The 15,856-nt window shown below is 55.4% G+C and overlaps 4 protein-coding genes across 4 annotated transcripts; 2 read left to right on the top strand and 2 right to left on the bottom strand.

The window, feature by feature from the left end:
- Positions 1-4,596: 4,596 nt before the first annotated feature.
- On the top strand, positions 4,597-5,458 carry L226DRAFT_524656 (uncharacterized protein; the record flags this gene model as incomplete). Its single annotated transcript, XM_067678905.1, has 2 exons — positions 4,597-4,669; positions 4,731-5,458. 2 exons carry the CDS (start codon positions 4,597-4,599, stop codon positions 5,456-5,458), a joined length of 801 nt encoding a protein of 266 aa, XP_067533202.1.
- A 3,161-nt stretch (positions 5,459-8,619) lies between these two features.
- On the bottom strand, positions 8,620-9,168 carry L226DRAFT_447447 (uncharacterized protein; the record flags this gene model as incomplete). The annotated part of the gene is made up of 3 exons (XM_067674912.1): positions 8,620-8,778; positions 8,856-9,071; positions 9,130-9,168. Coding segments are annotated over 3 exons (414 nt in total), but the record flags the coding sequence as incomplete, so codon positions are not given.
- Positions 9,169-13,383: 4,215 nt separating this feature from the next.
- L226DRAFT_466888 (uncharacterized protein) lies at positions 13,384-13,668 on the bottom strand (the record flags this gene model as incomplete). Its single annotated transcript, XM_067676013.1, has 1 exon — positions 13,384-13,668. A coding segment is annotated over one exon (285 nt), but the record flags the coding sequence as incomplete, so codon positions are not given.
- Positions 13,669-15,306: 1,638 nt separating this feature from the next.
- L226DRAFT_573046 (uncharacterized protein) lies at positions 15,307-15,798 on the top strand (the record flags this gene model as incomplete). Its single annotated transcript, XM_067684772.1, has 2 exons — positions 15,307-15,565; positions 15,620-15,798. 2 exons carry the CDS (start codon positions 15,307-15,309, stop codon positions 15,796-15,798), a joined length of 438 nt encoding a protein of 145 aa, XP_067533199.1.
- Between the last annotated feature and the right edge of the window lie 58 nt (positions 15,799-15,856).

Genomic DNA, 15,856 nt, shown 5'->3' with positions numbered 1-15,856 from the left:
TCTGCGGATGGATGTTCGGAGTTCTGCGCGGTGCGGATGTCCGATCGGAGTTGTTGCTCGTTGAGTACGAACACCGCTCGGAGTACCGGCAGGTGAAGAATCGTCGCCCGGAGGGAGGAAGTGAGTTGTTCCTGAGTGAATATTGGTCGGAAGTTGTGTGGGTTGACGACAGAGTAGTCACTGTCCCCCCCTTTCGGGTAGACGTCCCAACGGCGGGTGAGTGCGTCGGGCTTTGCTCCGAGTTTCCCTGGGCGGAAGTGGATCACCATGTTGAACTGCGACAGATATTCGGACCATCAGGCTTGGCGTCAGGTAAGGAGCTTCGTAGTCGAGAAGTACTCCAGGTTCTTATGATCCGTGACAACGTCAATCGGAGTTCCAGAACCCTCGAGGTAGTGCCGCCAAGTCTTAAAGGCTTCGAAGATGGCTAGAAGTTCTTTGTCGTGGGTGTCGTAGTTCAACTCCGCGCCGGTAAGGGTGCGGGAGTGAAACACAATCGGATGTAGTTCACCGGAGTCCGATGTGATGGACAGAATTCTGGCGATGGCGTAGTCGGAAGCGTCGGTCTCCACTGTGATTTGACGGTCCGGCTCCCAGTGATGTAGGACCGGAGCACAGGTGAACGCTTTCTTGAGAGCGTTGAAGGAGTTCCGACATTCTTCGGAGAAGTTCCAAGGAACGTTTTTCCGCGTGAGGCGGGTAAGCGGAAGGACGATTTGGGAGTAGGCGGGGATGAAACGCCGATAGAAGTTGGCGAATCCTAGGAAGGATTGGATGTCGCGGACCTTTCGGGGTTCCGGCCACTCGAGTATCGTCTTGACCTTGGAGTCGGACATGGTGAGTCCGTTGGAGGACATGATGTAGCCGAGATACTCGACGGAGTCTGCGTGGAATTCACACTTATCCGCACGAGCATAGAGCTTGTGTTTTCGGAGACGTCGGAGAACTTCCTTAACGTGCTTCCGATGCTCGTCGGGGTTGTCGGAGTAGATGAGGATGTCGTCCAAATAGACTACGACGCATACGTCCAGCAAGTCCGCAAAGACTTCATTAACGAAACGTTGGAAGGCCGCCGGAGCATTGGAAAGTCCGAAGGGCATGACCTGCCACTCGAACGAACCATAGCGAGTGCGGAAGGCGGTTTTCCATTCGTCTCCTGGGGTGATGCAGACTAGGTTGTAGGCATGTCAGAGGTCGATCTTGGTATAGATTCGGGCCTTCCGAGGAGCATCGAGGAGGTCCGATACCAATGGAAGCGGATATTGGTCCTTCCGTGTGATTTTGTTCAAACCCCGATAGTCCATGCATAAGCGCAATGAACCGTCCTTTTTCTTGACAAAAAGGACCGGGGCTCCGCACGGAGAGTTGGTCGGACGGATGAAACCCGAGCGGAGATTTTCCTCGATGTATTCTTGGAGGGTGTCCAGTTCAAGCTGTGAGAGGGAGTAGATGGGTCCGAGGGGCAGAACTGCGCCGTCCTCCAATTCGATGCGGAGATCGTAGGGGTGGTGTTCCGGTAGGGTGTCGGCCTTCGCCTTGCTGAAGATGTCCGCAAACTCGTGATACTCTTCGGGGACCCCAGAAAGGTCGGGAGGAGTGTCGGAGGTGGACGAACTCCGAGCAGTAGCGACGGAGGCGGACTTGGCCGATAGGTTGAGAGTGAAACTCTCGGAGCCCTGGAGCTTACAGGCACGTGCAAACACGGCTGCTCCGATCAGGGAGACAGAGGGTGCTGTGAGCGGAGATTGCTCTGGCAGGACAGAGTCCAAAGGAAGTTCAGAACTGAGCAGAGGTGACGTCGGAGATACGGGACAGTCTGAAGGCGTGGTCCGGAAGTGGATGCTGTGTGTCTTCCAGTCAATCGAAGGATTGTAAGCGGAGAGCCAGCTGTATCTGGGTACTGCGGAGACGGACTTGTCAAGCGGAGTGACATAGAAGTCGAGGTTCAGAATTTCCCCTGAAGGAAAGTGTATCGGAGTTGTGACTTTTCGGATAATAAATGTATTAGACGACCCATCAAACAGGGATAGCTGTAAGGGGGGCATCGGATCGGTCGCAAGTCTGTGCTCGCCTACGAAGTCGGAGTCAAGAAAGCAGTGCGAGGAACCAGAATCGACAAGGGCGGTGAAGGAGGAGTGTAGGACTTTGGAGTAGAGACAGATATGGAGTGCCGAGGGGTCTGAAAGAGCGGAAGCGTTGAGTCGGAGTTGCGGTTCCGCGCGGGGAGAGTCAACGCGATCTACACCGCACGCGGATTGCGGGGGATTGCAGACTAGTTTTTTGACTCCGCTTTCGGAGTTTCCTCCGATGAGGGAGCTTCTGCAGCCTTAGCAGCGTGGGCTTTAGCAGCAGCAGACTTCTTTGGACAAGCATCTGCGGTGTGTCCGGAACCTCCGCAGAACAGGCAGAGGTTGTTTGTGAAGCGGCGGTTACGCTCTTCCTGAGTGAGCTTCCCGTCTTTGCCCAACTTGTCGGCGTACGGCTTCGGGGGGTTAGACAGAGTCTTCGGAGTTCCAGATTTCGGAGTACTCTTCGGACTAGCGGAGTTGCTTGAAGAAGAGGTGTTCTGCTTCTGAGGGGTGTTGTTCAACGTCGAAGATGATTTCGGAGTAGCGGGGTTCTTGCTCCCCGAGGTCGAAGTCCGAGTTTCGCGGTTCCGTTCAGTCTTGCGTTCCCAGTACCGAGCGTCGATAGACTGGGCGAGCTCTCGGAGTTTGTTCAGGTCCTTGGGCTTCCCGATTTCGGAGATCCGATCCTTCAATCGGTCCGGAAGACCCTTGTAGAACTGGTAGCGGAGAGCTTCGGGGCCCCAGCCGACCTGGGTGGCGAGACGATTGAACTGAGTGACATAGCGAGCTACGCGGTGACTGTCGGACATCGTGAGGTTCTCGAGGTCGTGTTCCGCAGTTCCGACGACGTCGTAGGGTCCGAAGTTGGCTCGGAGTTCCTCCTGGAATATTCCGTAGTCCGAAAGGAACAGCGGAGGGTTACTGGAGGCCGGTTCGAGGAGGAACGGCTCAAACCACGCCAGAGTGATTCCCTTGAGGTGAGAGACAGCGTAGGTGACCTTCTTCTCATCGGAGTCGAAGGTCTGAGGCCGAGCCTTGAAGACGAGTTCCAGCTGAGCGAAGAACGAGCAGAGTTTGGTCGGGTCCGTGCCGTCGAAGGGGTCAGGGTCCCGAACATTGTTGCGCTCGAACGAGGCGGACTTGGCTGTTGGAGCCATGGTCGGAGTCCGACCGAGGGTTTGAGCCAACAGCGCGATGGCCGCAGCCAGGTCCTGGTTGGGCTGGAGAGGAGCGGAGGTAGATGTAGGCTGAGCGGATGCTCCGGTAGTGGTCTGCACGATTGCCGCGGTTCCGGTTGAAGCCAAAGTGCTTGTAGCCAGAATGGGTGTCGCTGAGCGCGACGGACCTTGGGACGGAGTCCGATAGGTGTTGGTGGAAGTAGCGAAGGGGTTGTTCGGGGAGTATCGCAACGGAATAGGCTGTAGCGGAGATCCCGTCCGAGGTAGGATTGGAGGTGGGTTGCTAGTACCTAAGGCGTAGGAAGGGACTGCCCGACGGATAGGAGTCGTGGGCTGCTCCTGCGGACCTTGACTGGTCCGACGAGCGGTGAAGCCCTGGAATTGATCTCCTTCCATGACGATCTTCGGTTGAGTTCTGATATACTGTTAGGACTATGCGCACAAGTCGAACTCCGAAGGGAAGTCCGAAGTCCGAAGTCCGATAGTGCGCTGGAATGAAGACTTTGGCAAAGTTATTGACCAACGCCCGAAGAGTCGTCGATGTCTTCAATTTGCGGAAGTCCGACAAGAGGCTCCGGAGTTTATACCGGAGCAAGCTACGAATAAGAGAGTCAAGCAGAGAGTTAGGAACAGAGACGAGAACAGAAGTCGGAGGTCGGAGGTCGGAGGTCGGATCGGAAGGTTGGACAGAGATCAGACGAAGGTTGGCAGAGAAGTCAGATAGATTGAGTGCTGAGTAGTCGAGAGGGTAAACGAGATATCAGAACTGAAGAACTATGCGACTGTAAGGTAGGGTTTATATACAAAAGTCCGAATGTCCGATAGGAGCCCGATAGGAGTAGAGACAGGAGGCGGACTGCGGAGATGACAGAGCAGAAGCAAATAAACTGGACTAGTAAGTATAGGCGGCGGATACAAATGTCATAGTACGATCAGATGACAGAGCGGGGGTCGGGGGTGATCGGAGTCCGGGCAGAAGTCCGGATAAGGCAGGAGGGAAAGGAGCAGGGGTGGTGAAGTATTAGCCGGGAAAGGGGCGGAGTTCAGGGGTAGTCGGGTCGGGGTTGTGTCGGAGGGGCGGCAGGGCAGACTTGGGCACGGGATGTGACAATGAGCGCTAACTTTGCACAATGTTAACAGCTAAAGATGAGAGTCTCTACACCATATCAGAGGCTGTAACTATTGTAAGTAGATATATATATCTCTACTATATGCTGGAAAATTGCTCTTTTCCTCTACAATCAATGTAGCACTGCCTAGGCTACCTCAGGTTACCCTAGGACGTCCTGGGACAGCCTGAGACAGCCTGGGAGAAGTGGCTGTGTCCTAGGCTTAGAGCATTTTTCCCGATGTGCGCGGCCTGTACCACCAAATGCAAGGTCTGCACCACCGGCGGTATGAATGTTTTTGGGGAGTTCCGTTGTGAGTGCTGCTCCCTTCACCTTGCCTTCGCCGCTCCTTGCTAACGCCCTTTTCGTTCCAGTGAAGCACCTGAAGACCCCGGCCACCCAGTTCAATGGTCGCACTATCACGCTTGTCGACGACCTCAACCTCGAGCATACCACGCAGGTGACCGAGGCAATCAAGACCTTCCAATCCCAGGGCCCGATAATCCTTGCCTTCCACCAAGGCCGTCTAAACCTCCATCTTCGCGCTCTTGGGCTACCCGAAGGCCCCGACAACTCTGGATTCCAAGTCGACCTTCGCTGTGCCGTCGATGTTGACGCTAATACCTCGCACACCCCTCTTTCCCTCAGGGTGACGACCAGGCGTGCTGAGTCGAAGGGCGCTGAGTCGAAGGGCGCCTCCGCTGCCGGTACTCATGCTTTGACCTCTCGTGGACGCGGCGATACTCGCTCGTTGGTTCGAGCAGAGACCCAGGCCTCTGCCACCCCAACTGCTGCTGGTCCCACGGCTGGGTCATCGAAGGGTACCGCGGCTGGGTCAAAGGCTTGCGATGTGGTGTTGGCGGCAAACTGGACCCAGGCGAATGCTCTTGTCGCACAAATTTGGACCATGGCGAAGCAACTGGCTCAGCTGCGTACCGACAAGGAGGAGCTCACCGACCTTTCCTATGGCGAGTATCGTTCCGGCCCCCCATCTGCACCCCTGCAGGAGGCCCTCGACTTCGCGCAGCTGGCAGCGCTGGACCCCTCTGCCGACGTCGCCGCTCTCCGGGAGCTCTTGGTCCTCCCCGACGCCTCTGAGTAGCTGCGCTCCTTTGCTTGTTGCCTTTCTGGTGGTTGCCACTTCGCTGGTCGTCATCATCGCGGTAGGGGGTCCTCGTGCTTCGCTGCTTCGCCGGTGTCGCCTGTACTATACCTGGTCAGTATCTTCCTCGCATATTTTCTCGTACATCTATCATAAAAGGGAGAAAACCAGTAGCTAGCCTTGGACTACCCGTAGCCAGCTTTAGCTAGTCACAGGCTTGTTGGACGTGGGTCGTCAGCGCTCTCTGCATGTACTTCTAAAAGTCCTATATAATAAATGACTGTGTTCTTGGGAATGACAAAGGAGTGCCAGTATGTATAGTCTAAAGGGATGGAATGTCTGCGGTTGACAAAGAACGAACTGAAGTGAAGCGAAGCGAAGTATTGCGAAATGAAACAGTGTATAGCGAGGCTATATATATATACGCCAAGGTCGAGTCCGGTATGAGGCGAAGGGGCGAAGCGAAGGGATCTGTTGAAGATTGTTCCTACGATATCGAGCATAACAAAACTAGCTTGTGCAAGGGGTGAATGTGTCTGGGGTACTATTCTGTAACAAGGTAAATGATATCCGAGGGTCTGTAATTCCTTCTGCATGTTTGGTACCGCCGACGTCTACTCGGTCACCTCACCTCCCCACTGAAATATTGACTGTCCCCAGTTGACGACTCTGGGTGGGTGGGAGGGTCAGCGTCGCGTCGACTATTCACCGTTGTCTCACTCTGCCACAAGCGCATAGTTGTCATCGCCTTCCGCAGGGCCATCTAGTGAACGCAAGAGCTCGGCTCAGCTCAAAAGCCGCGGCTACGGCTCGGCCAGAGGAGCTACGGCTTGACAATATCAAGGGCTGAGCTCTCGTCGACGGCTCGAGCCCAGCTCAAGCCCAGCTCGGCCTGAGCCGCGGCCTGCGAGAGGGTGATGATCTCGGAACACCACAAAAGATACTACACTACTCAAAATCGTCATCATCATTGTCAGAATACAAGTTGTCTGTGTCCATAACCATCATATCCCAACTGTCACCTTGCTCAGTTGTGTCTGTATGGGCAGGGTCTGGATGAGGCACAACATCTGATTGGGAGTCGTCCTCGTGCACATCCTCTCTCTCTGCTGCAACTGTGACACACTCCCGGAATATGAGGTCTGTGCGTAGCATGCACTTGAGCCCCTGCAAATCCCTGCGGAGGAGAATGCGCGCTCACTCGAGACTGATGATGCCATGACAGCGAGGTAGTCCCGGGCGAGAGAGGCCCAAACTGGGCACTCCCGGGCATGTATCTGGACGATGTGGTGTAAGATCAGCAGGGTAAACACAGGTGAGAACATATGAGATACGTACACCCCACCATTCAACGATTGAGTACTTGTCAAGCCGCTCTGTTGATGCGATGTATGTGTTGAAGTCACGAAGCCATGGCTGGACGTCGGTATCGCTGCAATGCTGAGATGGCATGCCAGACGAGGATAAGCCTTCATCCTTGTCGTCTGAGAGCTCACGGAGGAGTCGTTTGACCTTGGAAGCAGCAGATTTCCCCTTATGTTGCGTGGAGTATGCTGACGCCGTTGCAGCTCCAAACAATTGAATATGTCGGGCTTTGTACTGTGGAGATGCCGAGAGGTTAGTGCCGATCTTACAGTATTAATAATCAGTTTGAACAGAGTACGCACGATGCTGCGAGCACGTTCCAGACAGTGTTCAGCCAGAGATTCACCCCAGTACTTCTTCAGGTGGCGGTCTTTTTGAGCGGGATCGAGAACTACAATAACAATAAGCATGGAAAAGGAAGAGTGAAGCCATAACAGAAATACTTACGCATGGCATATGTATAGACATCAGAGTTTGACGTCTTGTCATAGTACTCCGTGACCTTGTCGAGTCCAGCCTTGATCGCAGCGGCAAACGGGGCGTACTTCTCCCGCGTAACTCGGGAGGACCATGCCTTGTGCAGTGCTTCGAGGGCAGGAAGGCCAAGGTGCAGGCAGGGACCTGTCTCACTCGAAAACGCCTGCTGCGCATTGTCGGCACGCTAGGAAAAACAGTCAGACATTGAGAACGCAAATTGAGGAATCGAGACATACAGCAAGGAGATCCAAAAGGACATCAACGCGGTCCCATTCAGCTTGTGTGAGCTGAAGATCCTGAAGTTTCTTGCGCTTCTCGACATCTGTCTCTTGACTACTGATCTCAATAATGAAGTGATCGATGTGCTGCCGCAATCAACGTAAGTGTTATGAAAGACATGAAGATGCTATAGGATCCGGCACCATACCTTTCTCAACCGGACAGCACGCTCTAGCATGACGTACGTAGATGACCACCGGGTGGGACTGTCAAGGAGCAGTTGACGAGTATCACCCTCCTTGATGCCATGCTGAATCTGAATGGTCCTGAGAAGTTCTTTGCGCTTTGATGAAGAGCGAGCCTGCGGGATCCCGGATTAGTATACACTGATGAGATGTACATCCAATTGACAGATATGTCCAAAGACGCACCTTCACGCATGTAGTACGAATAATTTCGACGACATCACGATGGGGGGCCAACGAGCTCAGCGTCTGGCTTGCTTGGGTCATAGTACTTCGATTTGGAATACGTCGAAAGCAGGGCTTGCGTGGCAAGGTTGATGATATGAGCGAGGCATCTGTAACTACATGAGCAACGGCCCCGAACTGAACTCTATTCCGCACGTACCGAACGTAACGCTCCTCGTTATCGAAGGGCACACCAGTCACCTCTTCTATACGCAATGCGAGCTCGACCATCATCGTGCCATTGTTGCTGGCATTGTCACATGTTATATGGCCGACCTACAAAGTCAGGTGACTCATGAGCAACGGAGCATGAGAAGGATTACTTCGGATGAGTCGCACTCACCTTGTGCTCAATGCCAACGCGCTGGATGACTCGGAAAAGGGCTTGACCGAGCCGCTTCCCGGAGTGCGCATTGTTCAAATGCACAAAACCGAGCAACACTGTCTGGAGCTTCCAAAGACCCAGGCCCTGCTCCTCGATCCAGTGTCCGGTTACAGCGAAGTAGCCATCTACAGTAAAGGCCTGCCATGCATCGCATGTGAGGCTGATGTTTCCCTTCACAGCTTCGCTCTATTGCAGAAGGACAATGAGTGATGTGCACACGCTGAAGAACTCGAGATGACCCAACATACCTTGAGTCGGTCACGGAGCTTGGCTAAGTTACACTTGAACATGCGTATGATCTCATCGCGCGTTGTCTTTCGGCCGGGGATCTTCACACCGTCAGTTGCTCGTGCGGCGATGTCAATCATATTCTTGAACGCGGGATGTTCTAAGGCCTGGATGGGCTAGACAGCGGCAAGCAGGCTCGGGATCAGTAAGAGGGACTTCGGAATGTAAAGAAACATGACATATGATGACATACCTGGTCTGTAGCGACAAGCCACTCAATTGCTGCTTCCCGGAAGAGTGCGTCCGTGTACTTGACCACCAGTTCTGCTGGCGCAGGCTTCTCGCGCAGATGCGGGTCGAGTGTGGACTGGGACTGGGACTCTTGCTCTGCGGCATCGCGGCATTTCTTCACGCATTTGGGTAGCATGGACAAGAAGTTGTTCTTGTCGCACCAATCAAGGTACAGCGCCTTCGTTCCACGGCTTAAAACTCAGCAGGAGATGGATCATAGTGGCATTAGTACGTACCTTGTGGTGAGACTCCATATGGCGTCGCAAGGACGTGATATGGTCGGCCTTGACGGACGGCGAGCCTTTTTTCCTGCCAGGCTGGTCAGTACTACCGCCAACGGTAACTAGATATTTTGAAACGGAGACGTACTTGCATGATAAACAATGCCGCGAGTTCGTCTTCTCTGAGATGAACATGGGCGAGAAGAACTGGTTGATGTCGCGGCTACGTTCGTCTCGTCGCGGCTTCTGATCCTCGTTGTCGTCGATGTCAATCATGTTGACGTCCTTGAGCATCCCAGACTCGTCACGGTCATCCATCGCATCAACATCGATGGGAGCCGCGGACGGAGTAGGGGTGACAGCAGACCCGGGCTGAGATTGCACAATGTAAGAGTTAGTTCAATTCATGGGATTGAGAACTGTGGTGAACGCACCTGAGGAACGTGTCGAGCATTCCAACCAAGGACATTGTTCGTCAATGTTGTTCCTTCCTCATCTTCAACCTCGGTCACAGAGGTGCGTCGTGCTCGCTTGATAGGAGCTATGGGGGGTTAAGCACTTCGGCCTCTGCCAGTGGGATGCGCCGCGCGAGTTGTATCAACTCACCTTGCCTTCCATTTCCTTCCGCGTCATGATCCTCCGCAGCTAACCTTTTGCCCAAGCCACTGCCCTCTGACGTCTTCTCTCCAAGCACAAGGCCATCGGCTGCTTGTTTCTTCTTGCCAGATGTAGAACCAGCCTTTGTAGCAGAGCACTGAGCAGCAGTAGACGAGGTTATATCGGCCTCAGTGGGATGTGTAGACAACGAGCTAGGACGAGAATCAAGCTGCGCTTGCTGGTGGGAGCGAATTTCGTGTTCAGCGGCGTTAGAGGGGTCGGTGACGCGCCCGGATGCACGTGCAATCCGTCTTGGGCGATCCATCACTGGGAGAGTCCGAGAGAAGCACAAAGCTTAACTCTATTGCAGCAGGCGTTGCCAGTGCGAAACTACATAGTACTATACAGTACACAAGCCACCCATCAGCCCGCGATCTACAGCGCTACTTGGACCTCAGTCGAGCTCGAGCTCAAGAGCCGGCTCGAGCCTGAAGAGGTCGCTGGCCGAGCCGTGAGGCTCTCAAAGCCGTCCCGGAAGCTCGGCCAAGCTCGGCCTGAAGAGAGCCAGCTTTGGGAGCTCGACGGCTCGGAGCCGGGCTGAGCACATCACTAGGGCCATCGAACCGTTCCATCTCGCGCAAACGCTCCTCGTCGATGTCGAGCGCGTCAGGTGGGAGCGGAATCACGTCTTCACGGGCGAGGTACGGAATGAGCCGAAAGGCGGTGACTGGGTCGATCAAAGATGGCGCTATTGAGCTCCGCGACTATGTAAGCACCTCCTCTGTTTTGGGAGACGACAACGTAGGGACCGAGGTAACAAGCTCGCATCTTGCGGTTGAGCGACTTTTCGATCGTGGTGTTGTGCATGAGGACCAGGCAGCCTGCTTTGAAGTTGAAGTTCCAAATGGTGAACCTGTTGTCGTGTTTGAACTTTCTCGCCACTTCGACTCGCAGGCGAAACACTTCACTGCAAAGGTGCTCAAGTTGCTGGGGACGCTTTTGCAGGGCGATGGCTCTTCGCGCGATCAACTCTGCCGTCGATAGCATTGTCGAAGGGACCGGCATGAGATACGTTGCTTCGGCAATGTCGAAGGGCATGATCGGGTTTGTCCCTGTAACGGCGAAGTAGGGCGAACATCCCAACCGCCGGCGAACGGTAATACGGTCGGCCCACAGTACTGAATACACACGCAAGACCCATTGCTCCTGGTCGCCTTCGCACGCCTTGACCAACGCATCGTGCACATGGAAATGAGGGCATTCGACCACACCATTCGCCTGCGAGTTGTATCCGGATATGCGAATATGGTTGACGTGGTAGTTCTTCGCGAGGTATTCAAGCGCCGCGACCCATGGCGAACCGTTGTCGGAGACTATCTCGCTCACGGCGCCCCAACGACACAAGAGGTCCTGGTAGAGCCAGTCGCCTATCGCCTTGGCAGTCTGTACTGTCAAAGCGCGACCTTCTGCGTACGAAGTCGTCGCGCAGCGCATGTGCAGGAAGTGCTTGTAGCAACCGGGCATGTCCATCGCGTTGACGTGAACACGAACCATAGGTGGCGCAGGGAAGGTGACCGTCGGAGGGATATGGACTTTCGTCGTCTGGCGAACCTGGCACTGGTGGCAGGACTTGACATACCAGGTGATATCGGCATTCATGTCAGGCCACCAGAACCTTTCCGACACGAAGGAGCGAGTCGCGAAGATGCCCCGGTGGCCAACGTAGTCGTGCATCTCGACCAGTACCCTGGGTCGACTCGCCTCATCCAGTACTCGGCGATGTGCGCCCGTCTTCTCAATCCGCCAGAGTCGGGCCTGTTTATCTGCAAAGAACCCGGACGCATACTTGATGAAGGCTTTGAGCTCCTTTTCTGAGGGATGATCTGGGCGCTGCTTGTCGACTAGGAAGGCGCGCACTTCAGCGAGGCGCGCTTTGAGCTGCTTCGCCTTCGCCGATCACAGAAAGTTCGAGTAGTTGGTAGGGTCAATGATTGGGAGCTTCACGGCCGTCCCGCTGGTCTGCTGGGCGAAGACTGCGACGGCCTCGATGTCGCCCGGGGCAAAGTCGCGAAGAGGCGCATTACCCAGTCGACCAACTGGCGGTGGATTCACTATGTGTAGGAAGCCGTAAAGCTCATCGATCCAGTCGTCGAAGTCGTCCTCGGGTTCTGGCGTGTCACCCGGTTGAGCTGGTCACCTCGACAAACCATCCAGACCGTGCTGTGCACCTGGAACATGCACTAGCTCGAAGTGAAACATGTTGATCGACACTATCCACCAGTTCATAGAAGCCAACGGTGCGACGTCTGGATTCTGGAGCATGCCCTTAATGTAGCGCGCGTCGACCTCTACAATCAGGTTGCGGACTCCTATGAGGAAGAAGCGAAGGGCGCGAAGAGCCCGGTAAAGACCGTAAAGCTCGAGTTTGGGCTGGGAAAAGCGGGCCTCGCGGTCGTTGAGTGTGATTGAACTGAAGTGATTGTAGTATCACAACTTCGTGTTCTCTAGGTCACGCTGGGCGAGCTGATATCTGACTGCGATGTACGACGTGTCGACGGCGAGAATGACCGGTGCCTCCGACTTGTAATTGATCGCACGAAGTGCGGGCGAAGCGAGAAGGAGCTCCTTGAGGTCGGTCATCGCTTGGAGCTGCTCAGGCCCGAATTCGAAGGGAACGTCCTTCCTAGTGAGCTTGACGAGCGCATGGGCCTTCTTGGCGAAGTCCTTGATGAATATACGAGCAACACCGATAGTGCCTAGGAAGGCGCGAACCTCTGAGAGGTCCTTACAGGGTCCCCAGTTGACGACTGCTTTGAGCCGCTTCGCATCGGGTCGGTGGCCCGCTTCTGTGCAGAAGTGACCGATTGTCATGAACTCTGACGGACCTATGAGCGACTTCGGGCCGGAGAAAGTCCCGCCAGTGAAGCCAACATGTTGTACGCAGCGATTGACATCTTGGAAGTGTTCCCAAATGTACCGGCAAATTCCAGGATTCGCGGGGAGCGCTTTGGGAACGCTGTCGACACCTCGGTACGCGGTCACCGGACCTTTGATAGGCACGTCGTCGAGGTAGGGAATCGTGACGTGCGGAATCTCAGGCTGAAGAATGAAGGTTACGTTGTCGTGAAAGATGGGGACAGAATTCGACCAGCCCATAGGTAGAGTCGTCAAATGCATCGCGCCAAATGGGGTCTGGAACGTTGTCAGGTCACGTGACGCTTCGTCGATCTCACGCTCGTCGTAGCCGACGTACAAGTCGAGCGTAGTACTGCAGGCGCGCCCAGCAAACTGTTCGGCGACGTGATCGGGGATGGGTGGAACGCCTGAATGCTGTATCGTGACCACGTTGAGGGGCTCGAGGCTGTGGATGATTCGGATCTTGCTGTCCTTCTTCGCGACGCAGAACCATCGCGAGCAATACGAAGCGTTTGACGGCTCGTATGTACCAGCGTTGATCTTCCTCTGGATGAGCGCGGTCGCTTGATCATAGAGGCCAGGCAGTATGGGGAAGTTCTTCTGTACCCAGGGAATGTGGGGAACGACAGGGAAGCACACAGGTGGGAACATGTCGCAGCAAAAACTGCCTCGCTCACTGTCGTCCCAGGCGAAGGCCTTGTTGTGCTTGCACATAAAGTCGTCGAGGAGGTCAAGCTCAGCGGGCTGGAGCCAGTGATGCACGGCTCGCATTGCGTCACGTCGCTCCTGGGTATATCGACCTGTCGGCACAAAGGGTGGTGGGTTCGGGTTGAGCATAGGGAGCGTTGCCAATGGGTCGCCGACACAGTTTCGGACGATGCGATACTCCTGGGGCAGCTCGCCCACTATCGCGCGAACCTTCTGCGTGACCGGCTTGTATTTCTTCTTTGTCGACAAGAAGACAGCGACCGGCCTAGCCACAGGAGTCGAAAAGTGGGGTGACACCGTCGACTGGAACAACGGAGTGGTTTTCTGAGGCATAGTCTGGAAGGCGAGTACGGGAGTGGTTCTAAACGAAGGGACAGGAGGAGGAGGCGAAGCCACGAACACATCTGTAGCAAAAGGCGAAGAGGCAGCGAGAGACTGAAGGTTCGAGACGAGGGGCGTCAGCGACTTCGCTGGGACGTCGAAGAACCAGGAGTGGACCTCCGAGGCAACTGACGGGTTGTCACACGCAAATAAATACTGTTGAGTAATGGTTGGCGGTTCTAAGTCTGAGAGCGAGGTGTAGGCAGTGCCTTCTAGGGTATGGGTATTGTGGTTGTAATTGAAGACAAATGCGACCTCTCCCTGACTGTCAATCAGTTCCTCGAAGCCTGAAAACCCAAAGGCGCTTCACGCGGCGCGGTCGTCGCTTCGCCTCGCACGTAGGTGGGGATAGTGAGGGACTTCTTGGTATTTGGACAAGTGACCACGATCTCCTGTCGCCCGGAACTGTCGCAACGCAAAACACATGACACCAGAACGTCGAAGGGGCGACCCAGAAGAACATCGTAAGGCGCGCGATCGACGACGTGCATCTGAAGGTAGATGACTATACCACCACAAAGCTCCACCGGAACGTCACGAGCGAGGCCCTTCATCTCGTGGACTGCACCATTGGCTGATTGCATAGGAATCGTCGACTTGTGGTCATAGGCTATACCGAGGTCGTGACACTTCGCCGCACTGATGGCGACTATCTGCGACCCCGGGTCCAGGATACACTCAACCAGCGCATGGTTGTTAACCCATGCGGCAATTGAGCGAAGCTTCTGTGTGGGCACGGCGACAATGACCTCATCTCCAACATCTGCCGTGGCGTACGAGGTGTATTCGCGAAGTTGATAGGACGCCGCCGGCACCTCCACGTACGCCTCCAGGGACCCAGGTGCCTCGCCAGCTTCCTCGTCCTCGTCCTCACTCACTTCCTCAATAGTGGCGCTGTTGACGGCTACCGGGGCAACAGGGGCTCCCTCAAAGGCAACTCGCCTCATCCCCGTCGCTCTGTGGAGGCGCTTGCACATTGCCGGCGAGATGCTGAGGAGCTCGATCGGTGTGAGCGCAATCGAAGGGGACTCCACGAAGTTGCGCTGGAACACTCAGTCTTCCACCGCCGGATCGAGCGCCACCAGTTGGTTGCGGTAGGCCGGCTCACGGGGGCGTGTCAGGTTCGCAGCTTGCGAAGCGCCGATGTCGGCCTGAACTCGAGGTGTCTGCGCCGATTCCATAACGCGCGAGGCGGAGTAAGCGAAGTCACGCGAAGGAGGTGCACCAGCTTTGGTCACATCGGGGACCTGCGCATACGGGTGGACTGGCGCTAGGCACCGGCGGGGGTACGGGTGACCCGTGCGGGTCAGTGTACCTGTATCCGCTGGGTAGGGGTACGGGTATGTCATCGGGAACCCGCCCGAGGACCCGTACCCGTAGCGCTCAACCCGTCGGGCTTATACACACAAGCGCCGATGTGTCGGTATGGTGCAAGTCTCAAAATTTCCGGCTCTAGCTACATCGTACGATTGCTTGCTGTTCTACGGAGTTCTGCAGAATTCTATATCATTTTACCTACCCTTGTGACGTGTCCGAAGATCCGTCACAAGTTGCATCTTCTCACCCCTACCACCGTTCCTCCCACACACCATGTCTGGATCATCTGCCAAGCGAGCCGCGCAGAAGCAGCGTGCCACTGCACGCAAGAAGAGACAAAATGCGCCTATTGTCGTCGACTCCGACTCCGAGATGTCATCCCACATTGAGTTGTCGGACTCCGGAAGTGAGGCACCACCGCCAAAGAAGAAGGCGCGTCGTGCGGCGGTCCAGGATGCAGATGAGGAGGATGCAGAGCACGCCAAGGCAGGTATTGTCGTCCAGGAGCCAGAGGATCCCGAGGCAGAGCTTGGTGAGTAGGGAGCCTAATGGTTGCTGTTGACATGCGGTTAGTAACTCCTTGTAGCGCGTCTGCAAGAGACGTGGGTTGCACCAACCTACGCATTCTTCTCGCCGGATGTAGCCTTCGGTCACGATGATGACGGCCGCCGTTACCATGACTTCCGATGTGCTGCGAAGTCGTGCAAGAGCGTGAAGGGTCGCATTGTCCGCCGGTACTTGGACACGAAGTGTCGCGGCGACTAGACGCGTAGACACCAGGCGTCGATCGGCGACGACCTGAGGGGCGAGCGGCGAGGAGCCG

Source organism: Lentinus tigrinus (assembly GCF_003813185.1).
Source record: "Lentinus tigrinus ALCF2SS1-7 unplaced genomic scaffold L226scaffold_22, whole genome shotgun sequence".
Classification (NCBI taxonomy): Eukaryota; Fungi; Basidiomycota; class Agaricomycetes; order Polyporales; family Polyporaceae; genus Lentinus; species Lentinus tigrinus.
Note: the sequence above shows the minus strand (reverse complement) of the source record. Positions and strands in the feature narration are given on the sequence as shown.